This window comes from Bubalus bubalis, chromosome 16, assembly GCF_019923935.1.
Source record: "Bubalus bubalis isolate 160015118507 breed Murrah chromosome 16, NDDB_SH_1, whole genome shotgun sequence".
NCBI classification, from domain to species: Eukaryota; Metazoa; Chordata; class Mammalia; order Artiodactyla; family Bovidae; genus Bubalus; species Bubalus bubalis.
Window position 1 is genome coordinate 34,629,819 of NC_059172.1, and position 27,524 is coordinate 34,657,342.

A 27,524-nucleotide genomic window follows, 5' to 3' on the forward strand; every position below is an offset into this window, starting at 1 on the left:
CAAAAGTTCTGAGGAACTCTGTTAAGAATAAAAAAAGTACACTTTAATTCACATTTCTTCTAGTTTATTGTGCTTATTCATGATTCTCAGCCATGAGTAAACTATTTGGGGAAATAGTAAGATTTTCCAATAACTAAGAATTACTGAAACCTAGACTTTGCTACTGATCAAAATTATATCATACATGCCTTGATAACTGCATGCACTAGAGGTGGTGAGACTGTTTGGACTGCAATTTATGAGTTAATTTGTCCTTTTGCAGACATACTTTAATTATCATCCTATTTTGTGTCAGGTACACTATTTGTGATAGGCTTACATAACATAAGACATACTGCCTGTTCTTAAAGAATTCAGTCTAAATGTATCCAGTGAACTGTTCAAATTGTAATTTACTGGCTCATCAGAATATTGAAAGCATGTGTAACTATACTTCAATGTATAGTGGTAACTCACATTAGTGAATGATCAAAGTAATCAGGACAATGTAAAGAAAGAACACAGCAAAAAATGTCCTAAATTAGCTTGGAAAGAAATATTTTGACCATGGCCTTGCGAATTTGCTTTGTCTTCACACTGTAGATTATGGGATTCATTACAGGAAGGATGAGCAGATAAATGTTGGCAATGAGAGTATGCACAAGGGGAGGGGCGTGCTTCCCAAATCTAGGCACCAGTGACAAGCTGATCGTGGGGATGTAGAAGATGGCAACGGCACTTGTGTGGGATACACAAGTTCCAAAGGCCTTTTTCTGCTCCTCTGAGGAGGCAATGTTGAGCACGGAGCAGATGATCAGGACATAGGAGAGGAGGATCAAGACAGAGTCCAAGGCAGTGGTAGAGATGACAATGGCCAGACCAAATGCACTGTTGATCCTGGTGTCTGTGCACGAAAGCTTCATCACATCAGGGTGGAAGCAATATGAATGGTGCAGAACATGACTTCCACAGAAGGACTGACGCTTAAGGAGCAGGAGTAAAGGCACTACAACTGTTGTCACCCTAACAACAATGGCAAAGCCCACTTTGATGATCCTTGAATTAGTTAAGATTGTGGCGTATCTCAGTGGGTTACAGATGGCAATGTAGCGATCAAAGGCCATTGCAAGGAGTACCGAGGACTCCATTAAGGCAAAACCATGGATGAAGAACATTTGGCCGATGCAGACATCAAAGCTGATTTCTCGAGTGTTGGAAATACCCACCATGGTGACCAATGTGGAAAGGCATAGTCCTAGGTCCGAGAAGGATAGCATGGAGAGGAGATAGTACATGGGCTCATGAAGGCTTGACTCAGTGATGATGATGAACAAGATCATTCCATTCCCTGAGATAGCAATGACATAGAGACAACAGAATGGGATGAAAATCCAGGCATGGTAGGTTTCAAAACCAGGGATGCCAGTAAGAAAGAAGACTGTAGGGTGGAAAATGCTCTGATTGAACGATGGCATGATGAGTGAAGGAGGCAGAATTCCTTGAGGAAAAGGAGCATATCCTGCAAAAACAGGGAAGAGAAATGTTTTCATTTTCTTCTACAAATCTTACAATTTTGAATCACTAATGAACCTTGTTTTGTTTTTAAATGCAAGTGCCTTACTATTTATTCTTTTATTAGATTTAGAGTTGTATTGATGACTTAGTAGAAGAGACAGAGGACTAAATCCAGAGCACACGGGTTTTAGCAAGATTCTCATTTGTTACCTTTAGTCTTCAGTATATTAAATATATCCATGCTTGTGTGCATGCTGTTGCTTCAGCTGTCCCTGACTCTTGTGACCCTATGGACTGTAGCCTACCAGGCTCCTCTGTTCATGGGATTCTCCAGGAAAGAATACTGGACTGGGTTGCCATTTCCTTCAGCACGGGATCGGACCCAGGGATTGAACCTGAATCTCCTGCATTGACAGGCAGTATCTTTACCAATAGTGTCATCTGGGAAGCCCTAAATATATTCATTCAGTTCAGTTCAGTTCAGTCGTTCAGTCATGTCTGACTCTTTGCGACCCCATGAACTGCAGCACACCAGGCCTCCATGACTGAGAAACTGAACAACAACATTGATAAAAATTAAATATTAAGAAAGATGTAATTCAATCAGTACATATGGACTATAGTGTGTGTAGTTGGGAAAGCATTTGTTCAAGTAGTAGTTATGAACCTGATATTGTTTAAGAGAAATTCTCCTTGAAGAAATAGGGCTCAAGTTAACTTTAACAAGAACAAAGGAAGTCATTGCAAACTAACAGATAACAATTGGAGCAGAATCATCTAGTAAGAATATTCCTTTAGAACAAAAGGACATTGAAAATGAATTGAGGGGTTTTGAGGTGGGTGTATGGTCCATCAGAAAGTCTTATTAAATTTGGATGCATTTCCATTTGGATGGTGTTTGATGACTCTGAACCACTTTCTCTGTTTGAGGTTATGAGCATATACTCAACCCAGATCAAGAAATCTCTAGGATCAAATAAGTTCCTTTATATTGGTTTTTCCCTAAGTTTTCTGACACCCTATTTTTATCTGTAGAAAGAATGCCTGGATTTTAAAGTATGTACATATTCTTTCTCTCATTCATATATGCACCCTTTCAAGAAATATGTAAATGATTGACAAAATGCCAAAGTGCAATAAACAGAATTAAAATTAGGCCTAGTGCATAAAGATAGTTTATATGTTACATAGGGAAAAAAAAATCTCAGTTTAAGTTAGTTTGATGAGTTTCATGCCAGCTCCTTAAAGACCATGGCATAGCTTCAAACTGAGTGGGGATAACTAGTTACAGGACTTGTACTAAAGAGAGCATTTGAGGAAAAAAAGAGAAATATGTTCAATATAGGCATCCCCTTGAGGACTTACTTTTTAAAAATGGGTGGACATTTTGAATTAATAGGCAATGCATAAAAATGTAAAATCCATGGACCTCATTTGAAAGAGAAGGCACACTTTTTCACATTTGACTTTAGAACATGTACTTAATCTCTACATTGTCAATGTCAACTTAAAAAAATATTCACAATGGAAAGGTGAGAGTTTTGTTTTACTCAGTGGATATTGTTAGGACATCAAGCCAGAGAGGTGGCATCTCAAGTAACCCTGAGAGATAACAGTACCTAATGCACATTTCCAGAATTGTTTTTCTTTTCTTTTTACAGATGCTAAAACCCCAACTATATGGAAGAACCTAACTACTTAATTATGATGAACACATTGACCTCAGATATATTGGAGCTGGAGGATTGATGTTAACAGTTCTAACACCAAACTGTTTCCTCACTACCAACCAACTAGAGTAGTGTACACCAGCTGATCACAGAACCCGGGACACCCCTCCCTCACCTTGCCTTAAAGGTGCTTTCTTGAAATCCATCAGATATGGGAGTTTGCTTGTTTGAACACAAGCTGTCCAGAACCCCTTGCTTAACGCCCTGAACTAAATGCTGCACTTTCTTCACCACACCCAGTGAGTGGGCTGTACTGCACAAAGACAAGGGGACCTAAGTTTGGTTCCATAGAAGAAGCAGGCTCTCAAGCTATAGCTCCTTTAATTATAGTAAATAAATTAAGTGACTCATGGATTGTCCAAGTGTCAAAGCTAGTCTTCTTAACAATAGTGATAATTTTTCATTGTCTCCTATGGGCCAAACAAGTTACATCATTTTACCTCTTTCTTTGAATCATTCTTTCCACTCTTCTCTAAGCTTCTTATGATGTCCTTTTTCCCACTGGTATAATGAAAGGGAAACATAGTAGGGCTATTCTAATTCAGGGAACTCTGTTAGTAAAAAATGTGGGCAGGAATGGCTTTCCCTTTCTTAATTCTGTGGTTCTTAAACTACCCTTAGTTGTTCTTGCAATAAGACTAATGAGCAAATGATAAATCACTCATCTTGGAAAAATACATTTATGTCTCTTTCTTCCCCATGGTGAATTCTTTAAGAATTCTTAAAGAATCCTTGTAACCTAAGCATCCTTGTAACCAGACCACCAAGACCCTGTAAGTAGATTGCCCCATCACAAAGCTTCACATCCAGCACAATCACAAGTGCATAGTATATTATCAGCTCCTTTTTACAGATGAAAACAATGAGGCTAAGATTACAAAACCAAGGCTCAGCAAAATCATTTACTTTCTCACATTTATCCACATGGAAAATCCAGGAGTTGACCTGTATTCTCTCTGATTTCACTCTGTTTTCTTAACTTCTTATTTTAAAAAGAACTTAATGAAACATGTGGAATAATGAACACATGTTCATGACTGCAGTCACTATTTTAATAACTATGTTGAACAACACAGCAACTGTTTTTAAATTGATATATATGAATATAATATACTAATCTCTTGAATATATACTACCAAATGCACTGATTTCTTTTGAACTTTGGCTTTATAAACTATCTGAAAATTACATAGTTCCTCATATATTTAGAAAAGACTTCAATGCACTGAAACATTGGCCTCATGCAAAGAAGACTTCTTGAATGTGGAAAGGGAGGTCATTTGACCCTTTGAAAGCCATCCCAGGCAGCAGCAGTCTCTTAGAGAGAAAATCTCAAACTCAGAAACCTACTTGCAAAAAGGTCTCTGTCCTAAGGCTTAGGAAACAGTTCCTGAGCAGTCCTGCCCCCTTAAACCATCTCCAAAGTTCTCTTTTGTTAGAACTCACAGGCATTTTAGAGGAAGGAGAGAACTCTCAGATCTGAGAAAGAGTTTATAAGGAGTCCAGGAGCTTCCTGGGAAAGCCATTTACCTAGCAGAAAAACCATCAGTTCCTAAGAGAGAACTCCATCCAGCTGTGTCCTTCTAGCACTTTTGCCCCAAACAACTGACTGTGGAGGGCAATTCATTTCAGTCTAACTTTTTTTTTCCTTCCTCCAAAGAGAATCCTGAATGGATTATGATTGTAGTTCTCAGTCAAAAGCAATATTACCCCTGTTCAATTTACAAGACAGTAACTCAGCTAACAAGCATTTGAAAACATGATCCACATCGTAAGTCAACAGGGAAATGAAAATAAGACAGTAATAAGATACCACTACACATCTGTTAGAAATGCCAAACTCCTTAACCCTCAAATCCTTGTGAGAACTTGAAGCCACAGGAACTCTCATTCATTGCTGATAGGAATGCAGAATGGTACAGCCCCTTAGAAGACACCTTGATGGTTTCTTACAAAACTAAACAAACATACTCACACCATGCAATCCAGCAGTTGTACGCCTTAGTATATACCCAGAAGAGTTGAAAACCTATGTCTGTACAAAGATTTGTTACACTCGTTTTTTTCATTTCTATGCAAGGAGTGGTATGATAGTTCCTTGACTTTTTGTATCCTTGTAAAAGTTTGTTGAAAGTAAATTTGTGAGTAGAACATCCAAAACAAACCACCTGGTCTATGCCCAGGCTCACTCGTGATCCCCACACAACCCCGCATCCAGCTGCGAAATCTATCAGCCTCCAACTTCAAGAGCACGAGTTTTGTACATTTCCAAGAAAACTTTACATTTCTTTTTAAAATGTCATTAATTATTTCATAAAGCACTTTAAGTATCTATCACATACCCAGGTTTTGCGCTGGTAATGCAGGGAATGGAACTGAGTCCATGCAAACCACTTTTGATGTGTCTGATCAGTCACAGTACCTTCTTCATATGCTGCACACAATTTGTTTTTTTTTGCTTTTCAGTTGTATTCTTAACGTTTTCTGAAATAATAAAACATAGTATGCCAAAAATGTTGCCTTTTTTATTCCAGCTTCAATAATAAAATGTGCTCACAAAAGTTCCCAATTTTGAGAAGTGTTTTTTAGTGCATGCTGGTATGATAGCTGTCACAGGACAATCTAACAGAATTGTGGATGAGGTCAAAGACAACTAAGCACCACTGGAACCATCTTATGGAAAAAACAAAGGAATCTTTTGTCAAACCCAATGCTTTGTGTCTCTGTAGATTTGCCTACTTTAGACACTTCATGTAAATTGAATCATATACTGGGTAGTTTTTTGGTACTGGCTTTTTTCAATTACCATAATATTTTCAAGATTCACCTATCTTGTGGTAAGTGTAAATGCTTCACTCTTCCTAGTGGTCAAATGTTCCATTGTATAAATCTATTGTGTTATGTATAATCATTTTTCAGTTGAGGGACATTTGAGTGACAGAAACATTTGTTAACACTGTTCTTTCCCCATTGAATTTTATGCATGTGTCAAAAATCATTTGAAAAGAAATGTCAGCTTTTGTTTCTATATTCTCAATTCTATTTCATTAAATTATATGTTTATCCTATGCCAGTATTAGACCACCTTGATTACTGTAACCATATACCACATTGTGAAATTGTTTAGTGTGACTCTTCCAACTTTGCTGCCTTTTATGGTTTTTGCTATTCTGGGTGACTTAAAATTTCATATGTATTTTGAGACCAGTTTGTCAATTTATGTAAAGAAACAAACTTGAATTTTAGTAAGGATTTCATTACAACTTATGAATCAATTTGGGAAATATAGCCATATTAAGTCTCTAAATTCATAACCATTGTATATCTTTTTATTTATTTCAAACTTCTTTAATTTCTTTGGGCAGTGCTTTTGTCTACAATGCTTTCAGTATATAAGTTTTGCACCTCCTTGGGTAAAATTATTTCCAAGTATTTTTATTCTTTTCGATTCTATTGTAAATGAAATTACTCCTTAATTTCAAATTTGAATTGTTCTTTGTTAGTGTATAGAAATACAATGGATTTTTAACATATTGATCTTGTTTTATTGAACTTTATTGATGTGATCTATTAGTTTTAATAATTTTTAGAATAGATTTCTTGGGATCTTTTAAACAAAAATATCAGATAATATGCAACAATGTGGATGGACTTGGAGGGTTATGTTAAATGAAATAAGTCAGAGAGAGAAAGACAAATACTGTATGATATCACTTAAATGTAGAATCCAAAAATACAACAAGTTAGTGAATATGATAAAAAAAGAAACAGACTTAAACATATAGAGAACAAACTAGTGTTCACCAGTGGGCAAAGGGAAGGGATGAGGGGCAATATAAGGTTAGGGGGCTAAAAGGTACAAGCTATTATATATGAAATAAGCTACAAGAATATACTGTGCAACATGGGGAATATAGTCAATATTTTATAGCAACAATAAATGGAGTATAAGCTTTAAAAATTGTAAATCCCTGTATCATACACCTGTAACTTTTATAATGTTGTACAACTATACTTCAATTAAAATAAATAAATAAATAAAATTTAAACACTAAAATATCATGTATGAAACGAGTTGCCAGTCCAGGTTCGATGCACGATACTGGATGCTTGGGGCTAGTGCACTGGGATGACCCAGAGGGATGGTATAGGGAGGGAGGAGGGAGGAGGGTTCAGGTTGGGGAACACATGTATACCTGTGGCAGATTCATTTTGATATTTGGCAAAATTAATACAATTATATAAAGTTTAAAAATAAAATAAAATTTAAAAAATAAAAATAAAAAAAAATAAACACTAAAAAATGTAAATTTCCACCAAACTACACCCCCACCCCACCCACCCAACCTTCTACTTTTTTTGCTTTCGAGTTACAGATAGAAGAGATGATACTAACTAAAGTAGGTTTTAGAAGTCATAGCTAAGGAGTAGCTTTTATTGCAGAGTTGTTAGAGTCAAACTCAAATCCCTTGGGAAAAAGGACTTTTCTAATGGTCCTAATGATCTGTTTGGTTTTCACATTATAGATAATGCGATTCATCACTGGTGGAATAAGCAAATCTACATTGGCCATAAGAGTGTGTGCATAAGGAAGTGCCTTTTCCTCAAATCTATGGACAAAGGACAAGCTAATGAGAGGAATGTAGAAGATGGCAATGGCCTCTATGAGGTAGATACATGTCTTAAAGGCCTTATGCTTCTCCTCTGGGGAAGTAATGCTTGGCTTGGCCTTAATAATCACAACATAGGAGAGAAAAATAAAGATGGAGTCCACTCCTGCAGTAACTATGAGGACGGGAAGTCCTTAAACACCATTGATCTTATTGTCAGAACATGAGAGCTGGATTATATCAGGATGGAAGCAGTAAGAATGATGGAGCACATGGATTTTTCAGAAGTATAGATATTTAAGAAGTAGGGCCATAGGCATTAGGATCACTGTGCCTCTGACTAGGATGGCAAACCATGCTTTGCTAATTCTGGAATCAATCAGAATTTATTGGTAGCATATCTCAGTGGGTTACAAATAACAATGAGATGATCAAAGGCCATTTCCAGGAGCACTGAAGGCTCCATGACAGTAAAAAGTTGAAAGAAGAATGTCTCGCAATACAGGCATTGAAACTGATCTGTCTTGCCTTGAATCAGAATATGCCCAGCATGGTGACTAGTGTTGAAATGCACAATCCCAGGTCGGTGGGAGACTTGACTCAGGGATGATGACAAATAGAATTACACCATTCCCAGATAAGGCAGTTATGCAGAGACAGCAGAAAGGGATGGAAAACCAGGCATGGGCAGCTTCTAGTCCTGGAACTCCCGTCAGTAAAAAGATCAGAGGAGAGGAAGCAATGTTAGGAAAAGGTGACATTTATACTATGGATGAATAATAGTGTTGAAATAAAAAGTCTTATAATGATAAAAGAAAACACCATACAGTAAATTCATTATGATTTTTATTAACTGCAGTTAGGGTTAGGGTTAAGGTTGGAGATTTTCCTTAGGACCTTATCTCCACTTTTTTGCTCCCTAGTTTTTAGTCTTTCTTTGCTGTACTGAACTTCTCTTATCTCCTGATTTGTAATAGAGAAGAGGGCATTTTTAATAATATCTCGAGTACTTTTTGTCATCTTCCACTTTGATCCTAAGAGTCATTTCCCCCTTTCTTTGTACTCCCCACATAAAGGAGATTTGGATCAAAATAATCTGAAAATACCAAGAAGTTAATGGAGACCTCAAAGTAATAATAAGTTATAAAAGAAAGATGTATTACTTAATAAAAATACATCATATGCTAGAATATTTGTATTAATTCTAGTGCATTATTGTGGAACTTTATCATACATTTAAAAATATAGGAAAAATCTAGGAAGCAATTTTTTAAAGAAATAATTTTATACATGTTGAAATATCCTGTTTATTATTTCTTGGTCAGTGGATCTTACCCCTGACTTGATTGGGTCATTTCTAATTTAGAGTTATATTTCTGATCTTGATTTTTTTCCTTTTATGTCTGTTATCATTGTAGTTGTGTTGAAACATAACTGGTAAAGATAACTCTGTAATATTGCCTTTAGCAATTACTTCTTTCAGAGACAACTGTATTAAATTTCAGGGTTAAGAGTAAGGTGTGCAGATACCTGGTATTGGATACCCCTCTTCAGCCTAGTCTTATTGCAGTTATCACCACCCTTTACTTGCCTACAGTCTCAGAACAATACCCTTACAGAGCCTGGCTTCCCCAAAGTAAATAACATATTTGAACTTCCAGTTCCACCAGTAGATTTTTTTGTTAGGTAAGTTATGTCCTGATTTTTTCTTTTTTCCTTTCTCATATTGACTTAACTCTGATCTAGTCCCCTTATGTACTGCAAACTCTTGCTAAGATCCTCACTAAGCCAATCTGGTGGTGCTGTATATATTCTTAATTTTCTTCTCTTTGCCTCTTGAAGATTGGATGACTTCCTCATAGTCCCAGCCATTGACTGGAATTCGATTGGTCACTCATGAATATTGGAAACATGATTCTCAAATCACTTAATTTGGAGAAAATACTGCTATAGCTGTGTTATGCCTACACGATTTTACTTCCTTAGTGATTGAAACATTTTTGGCTCCAAATCTTAGTTTGAGATGCCTCTTGTGACTACTTTTATCTTTAATCCCCAGCTATTATTGCTATCCAGTCTCAAATTTTATTCCTGTTCTTATAGGCTACTGAGATCGTAACATATCTTACATCTGAGGCTGGTCAGTTTTTGTTCAGAATAGCCACGTCTTTGGTCTTGTCATTTGATGTTAATATATTAAGGTGATTGAATTAGTCATCTCCATGTTTGTTTTCTTATTCTATGCAGTTGCAATTTAAAAAGACTTCACTGGTACATGGTTATGGACACGACTTAGTATCTTAAATATATGAGAGATTCTAAAAGGGCTCCACATACAGAAAAATTCAAGTGCATGTTTTATTGATTATGGAATGGCTACTGTCATGATATAAAATGATTAATGTTCTATTAATTTTATAATTATTTGATGCAAAGGTATATTAAGTAAAATTAAATCAATTTCTCACTCAGTTTTCTGGCATCATGAAAAATTAATATGCAAAAATTTTGAAATCAGATGACAGAAATTTCTTGATAACATTGGTAAACTGGAGATGTTAATAGTTAGAGTTATTTTGAAAGGAAGTTAAGACCTATCATTCATAGAATTCCACAGTATGTCACGCCTGTTATTTAGCTCTTTAAGTGATGAATCTTATTTAATTTGAAAATCATATTGTTTTTAAGACTCAGGCTTTTCATCCAGGAAAGTAAAAATTAGAGAAATAAATTTTGTAATATTTCATACAATGGAAAAGCTAGGCTTTGAATTCCATCTTGGTAGATTCAAAATTTGTTAAAGTCCACCATGGTACATGGTGCTTCTCGATGGTGGTAAAATTGGTAGAATAACATTAAATAAATAAACTTTTATGTTACATATATATGTGGATTACTAAAATGTCAAATATTCATGTGATTTTTTTCTTCAACAGCCATATACTGTCATCTTTCTTTGTCTCTAAATAATTGTGTAAATGCATAGACATTAGCATTTCAAGCACTGGGTGCTTTTATAGCTTTTTTGTGTGTGTTCTGATTTCTGTTGTTCTACTTAAAATTTATTTCCTTATCAACATTCAAGGGAGATGAAAAAGCATTATTTGCTCACATGCTAAATTATTTAGATGACTGGTAAGATTAACATTGTATAATGAGACCTGCTGGAATCATAGATTTGAGCTAAAATACTAAAAATGAGTCCTATTCATTTCCATAGTCACTGCTGGCATATTTAACCTAAGTTAAGTGACTTCAAATGCATCTCTTTGATATCAGTCTGGCTTGAATATCTTGATCTCCTGAAGAGTATTATAGTCTGTTATTCTGAATGGAACGATATTGTTACAAGGAGGATACTAATGAAACTTTCATGCTCTACTACTAATAAATCACTATTAGTTTTGGATAAATTATTTATCTCTTTGAAGCTCAACACTAGGATTTGAGCATATGACCCCAGATATCCCATAGTCAATATTTTCACTTAAAGAAATCAAGTCTCACTTTTCATGGCAGAATTATATATTGATGACTGAAATTCACCTCTTTGGGCTATTTGAACTCTCCATGTTCAGTACCACGAATAATATATTTTAGATGTCTTTTCTAAGGACTCCTAGTCAGATTTCAAATTGACCACATAACCTGGATTACTTTTTGATTTTCAGAATTTCGTTGTTTATACATTTTTCAGAATGGAGATTCAGTACATTGGAAAGAATATCTGTTCTTCATTTCTAAGCTGCACGGAAAACAATAAAATGCTATTTTATGAGATAAAAATAAATATTCCGTTACCTGAAAACAATACTATTTTATTGTTTTCAGGTAACGGAATATAGCCGATTAACAATGTTGTGATAGTTTCAGGAGCACATCCTTTGGTAAATTCTTAAAGGCAATTCTACAACATCTTTTGTTTGCATGGCTATTATAATTTCCTCTTAAAAATACTTCCCCTGAAGAAGCCAAATCTCTTACAGCAAAATGAGTCCACATAAACCTTCCAACATTAATACACATTCATGTCTCTCTGATGCCCTTGTACTTACGTCAAGTGAAGAGGGTAAGGAAGAGACAGGGCTAAGTGATCTCCTTCAGTTCCCAGAGTAGAGGTTCTCTATGAAGAACCCACTCTCGGGAGACTAATTTACCCATCAGAAAACCTATTGCTAAGGGATCTCTCTGGCCAGTTGTATCTGGTTGTTTTGCCGCCTTTGTTCTTCAGAGTCACTTTGCATGCCTAAATTGGTTTGCTCTCCCACAATGTTTAGTATGCTACGATTGCTGAGGTTGTTTTCTTTTTGACTTAACGATGGTTCATATTGAAATTATATGACAGGAAAATATAACTATTGAATAAACATGAAAAGTCTGCAAATACAGTTTCCATGCATGCTTTGGAGAAGAAAAAATATCCTCCTATACTAGGATTTTACATCAGGTTATTCCACAGACAGGGCTTCCCCAGTGGCTCCGTGGTAAAAAATCAGCCTGGAATGCAGGATACTCAGGAGACTCAGGTTTGATCCCTACATCAGATAATCCCCTGGAGGAGGGCATGGCAACCTGCTCCAGTATTCTTGCCTGGAGAATCCCAAGGACGGAGGAGCCTATTGGCTACAGTCTATAGGGTTGCACAGAGTCACACATGACTTAAGCGACTTATCACGTAGCACACATTTCACATAAAGGAAGATTTAAATTTTCCTTCACAGGTAGACATCAAAACAAATAAATTTAGATTGGAGATAATGAATAAACCACAGATATGGTAGAACACCTTGTTGTATCCTGTTATATCTCAGTTGCTCCCCAAGCTGACTAACTTTTAGATATACCTGAGGAATCTTATTATAGATATAGATTCTTAAGCCAGAACTGGTAAAATAATATATTCTGGAGGGAGGTTGAAGGAGGGTGAAATTTGTAGATTTAAAAAAAATTTTTTTGAAGTCTTTATTTATTTGTTGCAACATTGCTTCTGTTTTATGTTTTTAGTTTTTCTGTCCATGAGGCAGGTGGCAGCTTAGCTCCCTGATCAGGGATCAAACACAGATCCCATGCATTGGAAGGCAAAATCTTAACCACTAGAGCCAGAGAAATCCCTAGATTTTGATCATTTTAGAGCGGATTTAGTTTCATATCAAAATTAAGTGAAGGACCTCCATGGTGGCTCAGTGGTAAAGAATCCTTCCACCAATGCAGGAGATGGGGGTTCCATCTGTGGGCCGGGAAGATCCCACAAGCTGCGGAGCAACTAAGCCCATGCACCACAACTACTGAATCTGTGCTCTGGAGCCCAGGAACCCCAACTACTGAAGCCCATGCAATGTAGAGACTGTGCCGCTCAACAAGAGAAGCCACCACAGTGAGAAGCCCAGGCACCACAACTAGAGAGTAGCCCCTGCTTGCTCCAACTAGAGAAACGCCTGCACAGCACCGAAGATCCAGCACAGCTGAAAATAAGTTTCAACAATTAGTTTTAAAAATTAAGTGAAAATTACCCAGCGCCATATACATCCCACTCCAACACATGCACAGCCTCCCCCACCCTCAACATCCCTCGTCAAAGTGATATATTTGTTGCAATCAATAAACCAACACTGACATACCATTATCATTAAATGTTCATAGTTTACATTAGGATTCATTCTTGACGTGGTTCATGGTACATATTTTGACAAATGTATAATGACATGTATTCACCATCATTGTATCTAATTGCCCTAAAAGTTCTCTTTGCTCCATCTATTCATCCTTCCCTCTCCCTAAGTTCTTGTCTCCATGGTTTTACCTTTTGCCAAAATGTCATATAGTTGGAATTATATAATACGTAGCCTTTTCAGATTGATTACTTTCACTTTATTGTATCCATTTAAGGTTTGTCAATGTCTTTTGCGGCTTGATAGCTCTTCTTAGCAACCACTGTGTGGATGAACCAGGGATCTGTATTTTTGATAAGATGCCCATCCATCAATATGTATCTAGCCTGTATTATAATACTATGGAAGGGCCTTTAGGGAATATATTACAGACAAGATGTATTTTTTTTTTTAATTTGAATGTCAGTTAAAATTGTATATAGTGGATATAACATTCCCATTGAATTATTAATTCAATTAATAGCCACATTATTACTTCTCACTTTAACTTGCTCCTATCATTTTTGTTTTGCTTGTTCCTATCAACTTCTGTATCATGGTTTGTGATTTTATACCATGGTTATAATAAAGTAGAATTGCTATTTAAAGGTCTTTGTAAATTGAATTAGTCAATGTTTATGTCTTTTACTAAGTCTCCTGGAAACCAGGAACATCTATAATAAGCATTTAAATGCAATTACATCTTTGCAAATTATATTCCTTACTAAGCAATAGCTCACTTAAAGTAAGAAGCTAATCTTGTTCACATTTATAGTCTCAATATCCTTCCTAAAGTCTGTTTTATTAGAGATACTAGGTGCATGTTACTACTGGAAAATGAATAAGAATGTAATATGGGATGGCCATGTCCTTAGTTTAATTTGTTCTGCTTTTGTGGGTGCAAAACTCTGAGCTGGTGATATCTCAGATGGTGTAGTGTGCCACTGTCTTATCATCATCAGTGAAGAAGTGAGAGAGCGAAGTAGAGTGGGACCGATCAGACTAGCAAATCCAGGGCATTGCTTGGCAATGAGCTAGAATAATTGAGGGAGGGTATTTAATTGCGTCTGGGGAAATAAATCTTGGAGAGAGCATTTTGAAGCATTTCTACGTCTATACAAAGTAGCAGCTCAGTGCTAACTTACCAAATAGATATCACAGACATAAACAGAAATAGACAATGAGGTTTGAAACCACACTGAGCTAATCCCTAGGAATGTGTTGAAGAGGAGATATGAAGGAAGAGTGAAAGAGAGGAATTCTGGGCAATGGCAAATTTCTCTACTTGGTTTTATGTAGTTCTCTAAATAACAGGCAGAGCGGATCCTAGGAAAGTACTGTCTGAAATACAAATGAAACAAATTGCTTTACATTTTATTTTTTCTAAGTTTATGAGTACACATGCATAAACAATAAAGGATAAAAATAAAATTCATACAGTGGTTACCTATGGGGAAGGTGGAATGATTGAACTTGAGGGACTATATCAAGGAGGACTTTGGCTTTTTCTAAAACATCTTTTATTAGTGGCAATATATTTATTATTATTTCTTGTATAACTAAAATTTAATTCAAAAGCCATTTGCAAAGCTTTTTTCTGACTACTTGACAGCAAACAGGAGGAAAAGGGACAATGTTAGAGGTCTATAAACTTAAAAGGAAGCCAAGATTTAGTGTAGAAAGTTAAGTATTGTAGATGAAAGAGGTATTTTGGTGTTACAACAGTCAAGAAATACAGATTCGTTGCCTGTAGAAGCAAAAGGAAAGTGAGCATTTGAAGATGGTTTATAAGTTTTGGTCTCTGGCATTGGAAAAAATTTCCAAACTTACCTAATAGCAGCAGTTCTGGAAAATACATTCAATTTTTAAAAATGGCTTAAATTATTCTTAGTCAAATTGAGCTTTATGGAAACTGGGATAAGTTCCTGAGAGTGCAATCTCAAGTTCCAAAGTAACCCTTTCTCTATATGATTGAGAAATTCAGAACTGATCAATTACTAGATAACACAGGCAGAAAAACTGGGATAAGTTATAAGAGCGATTTCTTATGTTATACATGCCAAACGCTGAATTGAAAACTTATCACTGGAATTGTTCAGAAGGACAATTTGATAGTCTATTATGTTCAGTTCAACTCAACAACTATCACTATGTCTGCTCTGTGAGAGACGTTTTGCTATGTGGTGTAGAAGTTTCAAAGAAAATCAAGGCTTTTTTTTTTTTTTAATTTAGGGAATTTATAGCCTTGTGGAAAGTATAATAATTATATACAAATGTATAGTCAAAACATTTAAAGGCAAAAAGTGTACAGATAAAGCACTTAAAAGGTAAATTATGGGAAGGAAAGATCAGATGTCACCGAAATAATCATGAAAAACTTAATGAAGAAGATATTTACAGAGCAGCCTGGAGATATCAGTAGTTTCAAGTTGGAGTTGCAGTTGTCAGGACTGAAGTGGAGTCAACAGTAAAACACACCATTAGGAAAGTTGCATGTACATGATGGAGCATTTAGCAGACTGATTTTCTTAGAATTGCAGAATACGTGAAGACATAAAAAGATGGGCTTTCAACTTTATAGCAAAGTTGAATAAGAATTGTGGAGGAATTCATCACAAACAGGAATTTCTTCTTCATTTAGTTGGTGTATGAGGAATAACCATGAAAAAATGCTTGTTGGTTTATTTTTAAATTTTAATACAAATTGATTCAGCTATTTGGAAAATTATCTCAAAATGAATGATAGGTGTTTGGGGGCAAAAATATGATTAGAGAAAGAAATTTGGTTAGTCATTTGTAAAATTAGGCTAGCTGAGAGATAGTGAGATTCTGAATTCATATTTTAGTGGTGTAAAAGGTAAGATTTCCTTAGATGGGATTGACTAAATCATGGAGATAACTGAATTGGATAATATTTAATTCCACTGGACTATAAAATTGCATATATTTAGTGGAAAATTCTGAAAGAGATGGGAATACCAGACCACCTGACCTGCCTCTTGAGGAACCTGTATGCAGGTCAGGAAGCAACAGTTAGAACTGGACATGGAAAAACAGATTGGTTCCAAATAGGAAAAGGAGTACTTCAAGGCTGTATATTGTCACCCTGCTTATTTAACTTATATGCAGAGTCCATCATGAGAAACGCTGGGCTGGAAGAAACACAAGCTGGAATCAAGATTGCCGGGAGAAATATCAATAACCTCAGATATGCAGATGACATCACCCTTATGGCAGAAAGTGAAGAGGAACTAAAAAGCCTCTTGACGAAAGTGAAAGAGGAGTGTGAAAAAGTTGGCCTAAAGCTCACCATTCAGAAAATGAAGATTATGGCATCTGGTCCCATCACTTCATGGGAAATAGATGGGGAAACAGTGTCAGACTTTATTTTTGGGGGCTCCAAAATCACTGCAGATGGTGACTGCAGCCATGAAATTAAAATATACTTACTCCTTAGAAGGAAAGTTATGACCAACCTAGATAGCATATTCAAAAGCAGAGACATTAACTTTGCCAACAAAGGTCCATCTGGTCAAGGCTATGGTTTTTCCAGTAGTCATGTATGGATGTGAGAGTTGGACTGTGAAGAAGGCTGAGCGCTGAAGAATTGATGCTTTTGAACTGTGGTGCTGGAGAAGACTTTTGCGAGTCTCTTGGATTGCAAGGAGGTCCAACCAGTCCATCCTAAAGGAGACCAGTCCTGGGTGTTCATTGGAAAGACTGATGCTGGGGCTGAAACTCCAATACTTTGGCCACCTCATGTGAAGAGTTGACTCATTGGGAAAGACTCTGATGCTGGGAGGGATTGGGGGCCGGAGGAGAAGGGGACGACAGAGAATGAGATAGCTGGATGGCATCACCAACTCGATGCACATGAGTTTGGGTGAACTCTTGGAGTTGGTGATGGACAGGGATGCCTGGCGTGCTGTGATTCATGGGGTCTCAAAGAGTCAGACATGACTGAGCGACTGAACTGAACTGAACTGATAACTCCAATTTGTGATAAATCTTCACTGACTTTGAAATAGATATTTGTGATAGCAGAATTATTAAAGATGAGTTCCCTTGAAACATAAAAGTTTGAACATAGCTTTTTGGATTGACTTTGTTTTTACACTATAGATGATGGGATTCATCACAGGATGGGTGAGCAAGTATACATTACCAATGAGTGTGGGCACATAAGATGGAGCATGTTTTCCAAATCTTGAACAAAAGACAGGCTGATCAAAGGGATATAGAATATGGCCACAGCAGTTATATGAAATGCAGGTGCTGAAGACCTTCTTCCTCTCCTCTGGGGATGCAATGTTGAGAATCGAGCAAATGATCAAGACATAGGAAAGCAGGATAAAGACAGAGTCCACCCCAGCAGTAGAGATAATTGCAGTTAGTCCAAATACACTGTTGATCTTTGTATCTGAACACGAGATCTTCATCACATCAGGGTGGAAGCAGTAGGAGTGATGGAGCACATGACTATGGCAGAATGATAGGCGTTTAAGAAGCAGGACTAGTGGTGTCAGAATGACTGTCCCCCTGCTGATGACTGCTAGACCAATCTGTGCAATCCTCGTGTGCATTAGAATGGTAGCATATATCAGGGGGTTAGAAATGGCCACAAAACAGTCAAAGGCCATAGCCAGGAGCACCGAAGATTCCATGAGAGTTAAGAGGTGAATGCAGAACATCTGTGATAAGCAAGCATTGAGGCTGATTTCCTTCCCGGGCATTGACCCAGAAGATTCCCAGTACTGTCACCAGTGTTGAGATGCATAAGCCAATGTCGGTGGTGGACAACATGGACAGGAAGTAGTACATGGGCTCGTGGAGGCTTGGCTCAGTGAGGACTATGAACAGGATCAAAGTATTTCCAGAAAGGGCAGTCAAATAAAGGCAGCAGAATGGGATGGGGATCCAGGCGGGGGCCCATTCAAGTCCAGGGATGCCAGTCAAGAGGAAAGTTGGCAAAGTGGAGTTATGGAGAATTGGCACTAAAGTATGCAGGAGTGGAATTCTCTTGTTTGATCTTGACTTTCTAAATTTAAAATTTATTTTTAGATTAAGTTTACTATAAATCTAGTAAAGTTCACAAAACTTCAGAGTACAGCTAAATCTGGCATCTATATATACCTATGTAACTACTTCCATGATCAACTGATACATCCTTACCACCAACCCAGAAGGCTTCCTAATGCTTCATTCTTAACAATGGCTTCTCCTGCAGTAACCATTGTTCTGACTTCTAGTACTACAATTACTTCTCTCTGTGCTTGATCTTGATATAATAGAATCATATAGTATATACTAATTGCATCTTGCTTCTTTCACCAATATTATGTCTATGAAGTTCATCACTGAAATAAGATGTTGAGTTCAATTTAGTTTCAATTTACTTAGCTAAATCTATTTGATGTTTATCACTTATTATCCTATACTCTAACCAATATTTTTATTACATATTTTATTCTTCAACTGGATTGTAAACTTCTACTTGAGAATGGGAGTTAATCTTAATTCTGCTACGTGAGAATAGGAGTGAATTGTAGCTAATCTTTGCTTCATATAATTCAATCCTCATGGTAGATATTCAATATATTTCTGGTAATTGATTTATATTTTATTTGCCTTCCTGAAATGCTCTATTTAACCATGAGCAGAACTTGGTCCAAGAAAACAATTGACTAATTTTGCTTTGGAATTTTAGAATTATTAAACTCAGATTATAAGTGAAAAGTCATTTTAGCAGGGAAACCTCTCTTTGTCAGGTTCCACATATACCTAAGACTCTATCCCAGATAACATGAGTTTATCCTGCGTCATTACATTTATTTACTAAAGTGAACTAGAGGAAAGATGCTTCAGGTCCTGTGAATCTGAAGCTTGATACTGTTTTTAATTTGTAACATTAAAATACTGCCTTGTTTACCATTATAGAGTCTGCCTTTGTTGTGCTAAAAATCAATAGGGAAAATCTTCTTTTGTGTCACATATTCCCTGGTCCTTAATTTAGTCTTTAATCTCTTATAAGATTGTTCAGGTATACAATATTGTATGAATCTAAGACAGTGTTATATATAACGTTATAGGTATTTTACAAAGATTATTTCATTTGAACCTATGAAACTTGAGAGAGAGATTTTTATTACAGATAAAACAAAGAGAAGTTCAGAAGTTATTATAAATTATTAAAGGTCATAAAATCTGGAAGAGATTACACTGAGAATCAGAAAATAAGACTTTAGAACTTGTGCTATTAAAAACTATACTTCCTAATGAAAATAATAATAATAATAATGATAATTATTTATATTTCAACAGTACTATAATTCTCTATTAATAAATATGGCAACCATGTTAGAGATATCTATGTTTTCAAATCTCCTATATAATATTTTTATGGTTCAGAGATGAAGCAACTGTATTTCTGGATTGCATATGTTTTGGAGGACATGTAGATAATTTATTGAAAAAATTTATCAAACAATTTAGCAAACAGGAAACTCTTAAGCATAATATGGGATACAATTAAAGGGACATTAATTCAAATTAATCTATAGTGGACATAAATTTATTGTAAAAATAAAGCTATCGTCCAAAATATATTTTGAGCTCATTTAAGACTTCTGTTTTTCCTTTAAAAGCCATCCAAGATAATTTCCATTAAGTATATTCATTTTTGGACAATTTTATCATCAGATTAACTACATAACTTACTTATGGATGTAGTCAAAGTTTAGTTTGACTATTTCTCCAACATGTTGCTATCTATTTATACATACTTTCAATTCCATAGGAATTTCATGGATAATGTTATTTTATTCATTTATTTTCCAACTTTAAAATATTTATTTAATCTGAAGCTAATCTCCTAAATACTTCCCTAGTAGCTTAGTGGTAAAGAATCTGCCTGCCAATGCAAGAGTCATGGGTTCCACTCCTGGGTCAGGAATATTCCCTGGAGAAAGAAATGGCAACTCCCTCCATTATTCTCTCCTGGTTAATCCCATGGACAGAGGAACCTGGTGGGTTATACAGTCCATGGGGTCCAAAAAGAGTTGGACACAACATAGCAACTAGACAACAACAAATCTTTTAAATATTAGATCCATCTCCCTAACTCATGGATTTCTCCATTAAAGTATCTCAAAGTCAAGCACCAAATGATGGCATCTGAATTATTTCCCACAACTTGTATATTCTATTTCTTCCCATTTGATTAACAGCTCTATACATTTATTGTCAATCTATAGGTCTATGGTAAGTTAATATATCAGGTTGCCTAACTCAGAAATCTGAATGTACTCTCACCTCCCATCTGTAGATCATCAATATCTATCTATGTTGAAACTCTTTCTAATTTGTATAGCATATTGCTTTCAGAGTTCTCTAAGATTTAAAATAGACTTTGGGATTAAAATATACACACTACTATACATAAAATAGACAACCAAAGAGGACCTACTGTATGGCACAGGGAACTATACTCAATATCTTGTAGTAACCTATAATGGAAAAGAATCTAAAAAAGAATATGAATATAAATGTAGATACATATATACATATATATATATACACACATATACATATATGTATATAGGTATAACTGAATCACTTTGCTGTACACCTGGAACTAACACAACATTGTAAAACAACTATATTTCAATAAATAGTTTTTAAAAATAGAATAGACTTCCATTTTAAAGTATTTTTAGCCAGTCTCTCCCAATTTTCTATTAAGTTTTCAAAAAAAGATAAAGGGGAAGAGAAATAGACCAAAGAAACACCAAAGTTAAAGACAGATAGTCTTCATCCAGAATTTTTTGAATGTGGTTAACTGCTCCTAATTAAGGAATAGAGACATGAATTGAGTCAAAACATAGGACAGCTCTTAATGCCATTTTGACAGACTACATTCAGGAATCCAGAGTCTGTATCAAAAAAAAAAAAAAATCACCTTTTTTTAAAGGATATTTAACCATAAGTTGGGGAGAAGGCAATGGCACCCCACTCCAGTACTCTTGCCTGGAAAATGCCATAGATGGAGGAGCCTGGTAGGCTGCAGTCCATGGGGTCGCAAAGAGTCGGACACAACTGAGGGACTTTTCTTTCACGTTTCACTTTCATGCGTTGGAGAAGGAAATGGCAACCCACTCCAGTGTTCTTGCCTGAAGAATCCCAGGGAGGGGGAGCCTGGTGGGCTGCCGTCTCTGTGGTCATACAGAGTCGGACACAACTGAAGCGACTTAGCAGCAGCAGCAGCAACTGCTCCTAACTAAGGAATATAGACATGAATTGAGTCAAAACATAGGACAGCACTTAATGCCATTTTGACAGACTACATTCAGGAATCCAGAGTCTGTATCCAAAAAAAAAAAAAAAAAAAAAAAATCACCTTTTTTTAAAGGATATTTAACCATAAGTTGGGGAGAAGGCAATGGCACCCCACTCCTGTACTCTTGCCTGGAAAATCCCATGGATAGAGGAACCTGGTAGGCTGCAGTCCATGGGGTCGCTAAGAGTCAGACACGACTGAGCAACTTCACTTTCACTTTCCACTTTCATGCTTGGAGAAGGAAATGGCAACCCATTTCAGTGTTCTTGCCTGGAGAATCCCATGGATGGAAAAGCCTGGTAGGCTGCAGTCCATGGGGTCGCACAGAGTCAGACACGACTGAAGCAACTTAGCAGCAGCAGCAACCATAAGGTGACCTGGGCGTTTTTCTTCCCCAGACATCTCATCTCAAGAAAAACAGGCAAAGATGATGGTGTGAGGGGTGTCATTAGTAGAGACATGTTGAATTTTGCAATATTCACTAAAGTACTTCTTTGTCATCAGAAGTGAAAACAGAAGAAAATTTGGCAACAGCAAAATTCTGGAATGTAGGTTTTAATTGCCTCTCTTTCCAAAGTAGCAAAGAGCTAGAAGTGTTGGTAGCATGGGTGTTAGTGGGACTGTAGGTTCTAGAAACTGGAAAATGGGTCAGAACCTGCACTCTACATGATCATAATTTGTGAGACAGCATCCAGAAGCAAGTTGCATGAGTAGTTTATTGGGGGTAAAAAGGTGTGAAAAGATCTTTCTTTGCACTACAGAAAAAAAAAATGTATAAAATCTTTAAAATATTGCATAAAAATAAAAAAAGAATAGCATCTCTGTCATCAGTATCAAAGCTGTTAAAACCCCTGTAGAATGAAGAAGAAAATATCCTAAGGTAATTCAGGTAATAGACCATAAAGCATTTTGAAATAAAAAAAAATTAGAAAAGAAAGGCCAAAATAATGAGATACTAGTAACAAAAGAATTAAGCACATATTAGATGCAATTCAAATCAGAACTGAGGTATAGTAATTTAAAGATTGTATTTTGAGGTTTTGTTATTATATGTGTCATGAAATACACACATAAAAGAAGCACTTTTTTTTTTTTTTTGCCAAGATTAATGGGGTTTGGGATTTCTGAGTAGATATAAGAGCCATAGAAGTCCACAAAACAGTGGAAGTAAGAATAACCAGGAGCTCCAAGGGCCTGGAGATCAGGTACCAAGCTAAGTGGGGGAATGCCTTACCTTTCAAGATGTGGAAAATTAGAAGGCATATGAAGAAAGATGTTGAAGTAACAATGCCAGAAGACTAGATAAATTGTTGTTTTCACTTCTGAAAAAAGTCTTCCTTTTATTTAAGCTAAATCACTCACAGTTCAGCCTTATTTCATCAGACGTATTTTATTGTACACACAACCAACTACTGTTTCTGATCTGAAAACAGCTGCTTGACTTGGCCTTTAGACAAGAGGAAAGACTTCTCTTACTCTTATTTGGGGTGAGTATATGAAGGCTACCCATTCTCTCTAAGAATGGAGAATTTTATAAGCAAACTTGCTGATACAGGAATTTACTCAGTGGGAATAAATACACCCCAGGGGAATTTCTGTGTCCTTCTGTTGTGCTTTACCTCCCTGCCCCCAGGTTATCTTGCTGGCACCAGGAAGTGTGATGCTAAGACAGACACAAAAGAACCAAGAAGAATGAACATCGACACAGCAAATCTGTGTTTACATGCTTTAATTAAAAATGAAATTGAATCATTATTTGAGCATGGGTATGTCATTTAATGAGGATCCAGTAATCCTTAATTTTCATTCTTTGTGTTTCTCTTAAAGTATCTATCACACAGCTTTTTGCGCACAACTAAGTGAAATAATAGATGCTTTGAAAGTATCTCCAGGTAATAACATAGTAGCAGGGTCATAGTGCATATGCATTAAATGTTAAAATGAGAAAATACATACCTATAATTCAGAAGTAAGCAGTAAAACAGAATTACAAAGTCAAGTGACTCCATGAGTGTAGCCCTTTTCATACAAGAAGAAAAATTTGGCAACATGGTGCCCTGGTGGCTCAGATGGTAAAGAATTTGCGTGTAATGCAGGAGACACGAGTTCAATTCCTGGGTCAGAAAGATCCCCTGGAGAGGGAATGGCTACCCACTCCAGTATTCTTGCCTGGGAAATCCCATGGACAGAGGAGCCTGGCAGGCTATGGTCCATGTGGTTGCAAAAGAGTTGGACACGACTTAGCATCTAAACAACAACAAATCATCTAAGATGCTTCTTTCTACCAAAACCTTCTTCCATCCTTCTCTCCCAAATTCAAGGTCAAGCTTGCAAAGTATGACAATTCTTCTAGCCGCTTTGTCATCCATTCTTGTCTTGTTTTTGTTTAAATGTTGCCTAGCTAACCCCTTGTTGGTTGTTTGTTTATTTTGTCCCAGGGATGTCCCACTACTGCTTGGACATTAAGCTCTCTTGTCTACCCTTCAGACTTTGGGGGTTCTTATAATTGCAGCCTCATAATTTTTTCTGATTAATCACTGCTATCTGGCCTCTGTTATGTCAAGGTCTTACCACGTGCATGGATATTAATGAGCCTGGCTCTATGACTGCATCTCCAATGGTCACTCCTGGTCAGCAGAGGACAGCCACTTCTCAACTTCTTAGTGTTGCTATCATCTTCACATGTCATTCCTCAATAGCCTTTGAATGACATGTCCTCTAGGCCCTCTTCAAGGACACACTCAAGGGTGGGTCTTATGGCTTTATGTAATCTACTCATAGCAGTTTGCCCACTTTTGTCAGCAGTTCTAATGAGGTGGATGAAACTGGAGCCTATTATACAGAGTGAAGGAAGCCAGAAAGAAAAACACCAATACAGTATACTAACACATATATATGGGATTTAAGAAGATGGTAACAATAACCCTTTATACGAGACAGCAAAAGAGACACTGATGTATAGAACTGTCATTTGGACTCTGTGGGAGAGGGAGAGGGTGGGATGATTTGGGAGAATGGCATTGAAACATGTATAATATCATATATGAAACGTGTCACCAGTCCAGGTTCGATGCATGATACTGGATGCTTGGGGTTGGTGCACTGGGACGACCCAGAGGGAGGATATGGGGAGGGAGGAGGGAGGAGGGTTCAGGATGGGGAACACATGTATACCTGTGGCAGATTCATTTTGACATATGGCAAAACCAATACAATATTGTAAAGTTAAAAAAAAAAAAAAGAATGCTTCATAGAAGAGGTGGAATTTGAATATAATGTAGATTAAGAACCAAAGAGGAATGAATGTGATATTCTAGAGTGGAAAGTAGTAAGATTCAATGTGGAGTTAACCTCTTACATCAGCGGAATGGTGAGAATTCGAATTCAAGCCTATTTAGAATTCTGGCCAATGAAGTAGATAAGCAAGCAACTTATTTCCAGGCTGAGAGATATCAACTAGATCCATCCTTCTGCATGAAACATTTTAATTTTTTCCATAAATTGATCAAACTGGAATTACTGGATAGAATTGGAGAAAGGGAAAGACATAGAACACAACAGATGTACATAAATGAAAGAATCAGGGCATATGTAAGGTACAGAAAAACATAGTGAAAAATGCTATGCCTTCACATTCACATAGCTCTCTTTGTTTTCCCTTGTCAGCTTCTTTTATTTCTATCTGTGACCTAGGGAATGAGCTACACTGATCTACAAGATTCTCCTGAGTATCTTTTAAATGGGGCCTCCTTGAAGTACTGAATTTTATTAGAATGCTAATTTAGTAAATTTACCTCAAGTCCACTCTGCATCTAAGCGAAGCACAAGCCAACCTCCTTTACTGATTTACAGTAAATAGCATGTATATGTGAGATAGAAATGGCAACCCACTCCAGTATTCTTGCCTGGAGAATCCCAGGGACAGAGGAGCCTGGTGGGCTGCTGTCCATAAGGTCGCACAGAGTCGGATACAACTGAAGTGAGTTAGCATGCATGCATGCATTGGAGAAGGAAATGGCAACTCACTCCAGTATTCTTGCTTGGAGAACCCCAGGGACAGAGGAGCCTGGTGAGCTGCCATCTATGGGGTCGCACAGAGTCGGACACTACTGAAGTGACTTAGCAGCAGCAGCAGCAGAAGCATGTATATGTAGTATCTTAGATAATTTGTAGACCAATACAACTCAAGCTAAATAAAATTATCCAAGTTTCTGCTTGCACCTCATAAAATCCCCCAAATATATTTCTCCCTTCCCATCATCGTGTGTGTGTGTGTGTGTGTGTGTGTGTGTATGTGCACACACGTTCAGGTCCAGCCAGAAGTATCCAAAGAGATATAGAATCTTTTCTTTAGCAGGTTTAGCTAGGATTACACTTTATAATGCTATAGTCCTTTGGGCATCTCAAAGTAAAAGTTCCTCAACTTTAACATTTTTGTGTGTTCTATATTTTTGAAGCTCTACGCAGGAAACAGGCATGTAGAACTGTCAGAACAAAAGTCCCCTATGTATACAATTCAGGAAGAACAATGGAATTTCTAAACCAAGTCTATAAATCAATTCTTCTTAAAATAATATTGTTTAAGCAAAAGATGTTCTTTAAGCAACTAATGAAAATCTTGTAACCTAAATTCACTTGGAAGAATCTGATGGAGGGAAAAAATCAGAAGGAAAGAGAAGGAAATATTTTGTGTTTTCATATTCTTTGATGCTGTGCCTAGATAGGACCTATGAATTTAAAATTCAGGAGCATATTCTTCCATGAAAAGTAAAATGGTGACACAATACCTCTTACATTGTTCCACAGAATTGCTTCCAGAACACTCTTCTCCATTTACCTTTGGAAACATTTTCAGCTTAGAAAGCAGCACAAATAAGGGGTATAATTTTGTATTAGCAACTATTGCAACACTTCATACATTATTTTATAACTTTTTTGTCTCTGTGATTACTTCACACATTAGATTTTAAGGGCATTATCTTCTAATTTCTATTGCTTTTCACAAAGCCAAATGTAAGACAGAGCCCAGTCACTGGTGTGCTGGCAAACTGAAATCCTAGGAAAAAAGAAACTAAACTCATTTGCAGTATTTACCAATGCCATAGTATCAGTGGTGGTTCTAGCTGTCAATGCGGCATCATTAATGCAAAGTTGAGAAGAGCTGCACACTATGGCTTTGGGCAAACTAGTGTGAGTTGGCTCCAGCTCACAGCTGCCCCCAGTGTTTCTGGGATTCATGGCTCATCCTTCCTCTCTTGGACCACATTTCCAACAGCAATAATATTGATGGGTCTCCCATCAGGTTTCCATCTCCCTTTTCCTCCATATTTTTCAACCATTTTGTGCAACTGAGTTTTAAGTTTCTGTCCATCTCTCTTGATATTGCCATCATGCATCTCTTTTCAGGAACCAAACTTTTTAAGTCCAGCTGTGTATCACCATTTATAGTCTAAAAATTATGAATTCTTCACTTTTGTTCTTTGACTAAAAGAGCCATGTAGGCCCTTCATGGCATTTTGTGAATCCTCTGACATTCTATGGAAAATAATATGAGTTCTTTTATATGTGATTGTTTTCTGGAAAAGGATTGATGGATTTCATTAGGTTTCAAAAGGACCTTTGAACACAAGAAAGTTAACAAATTCTACCTCGAAGGTCCTTACATGCCACTTCATGATGTCTCCAGTTCTCTAAATTGCTGTAGTGA

General features: G+C 36.6%; 1 protein-coding gene and 2 pseudogenes across 1 annotated transcript; all 3 read right to left on the bottom strand.

The window, feature by feature from the left end:
• Positions 1 to 515: 515 nt before the first annotated feature.
• On the bottom strand, positions 516 to 1,454 carry LOC112579447 (olfactory receptor 51F2-like). The gene has a single exon (XM_025265894.3). It carries the CDS (start codon positions 1,452 to 1,454, stop codon positions 516 to 518), a length of 939 nt encoding a protein of 312 aa, XP_025121679.3.
• Positions 1,455 to 7,644: 6,190 nt separating this feature from the next.
• On the bottom strand, positions 7,645 to 8,595 carry LOC112579338 (annotated as a pseudogene).
• Positions 8,596 to 17,531: 8,936 nt separating this feature from the next.
• Positions 17,532 to 27,055, bottom strand: LOC123464972 (annotated as a pseudogene).
• Positions 27,056 to 27,524: the final 469 nt, after the last annotated feature.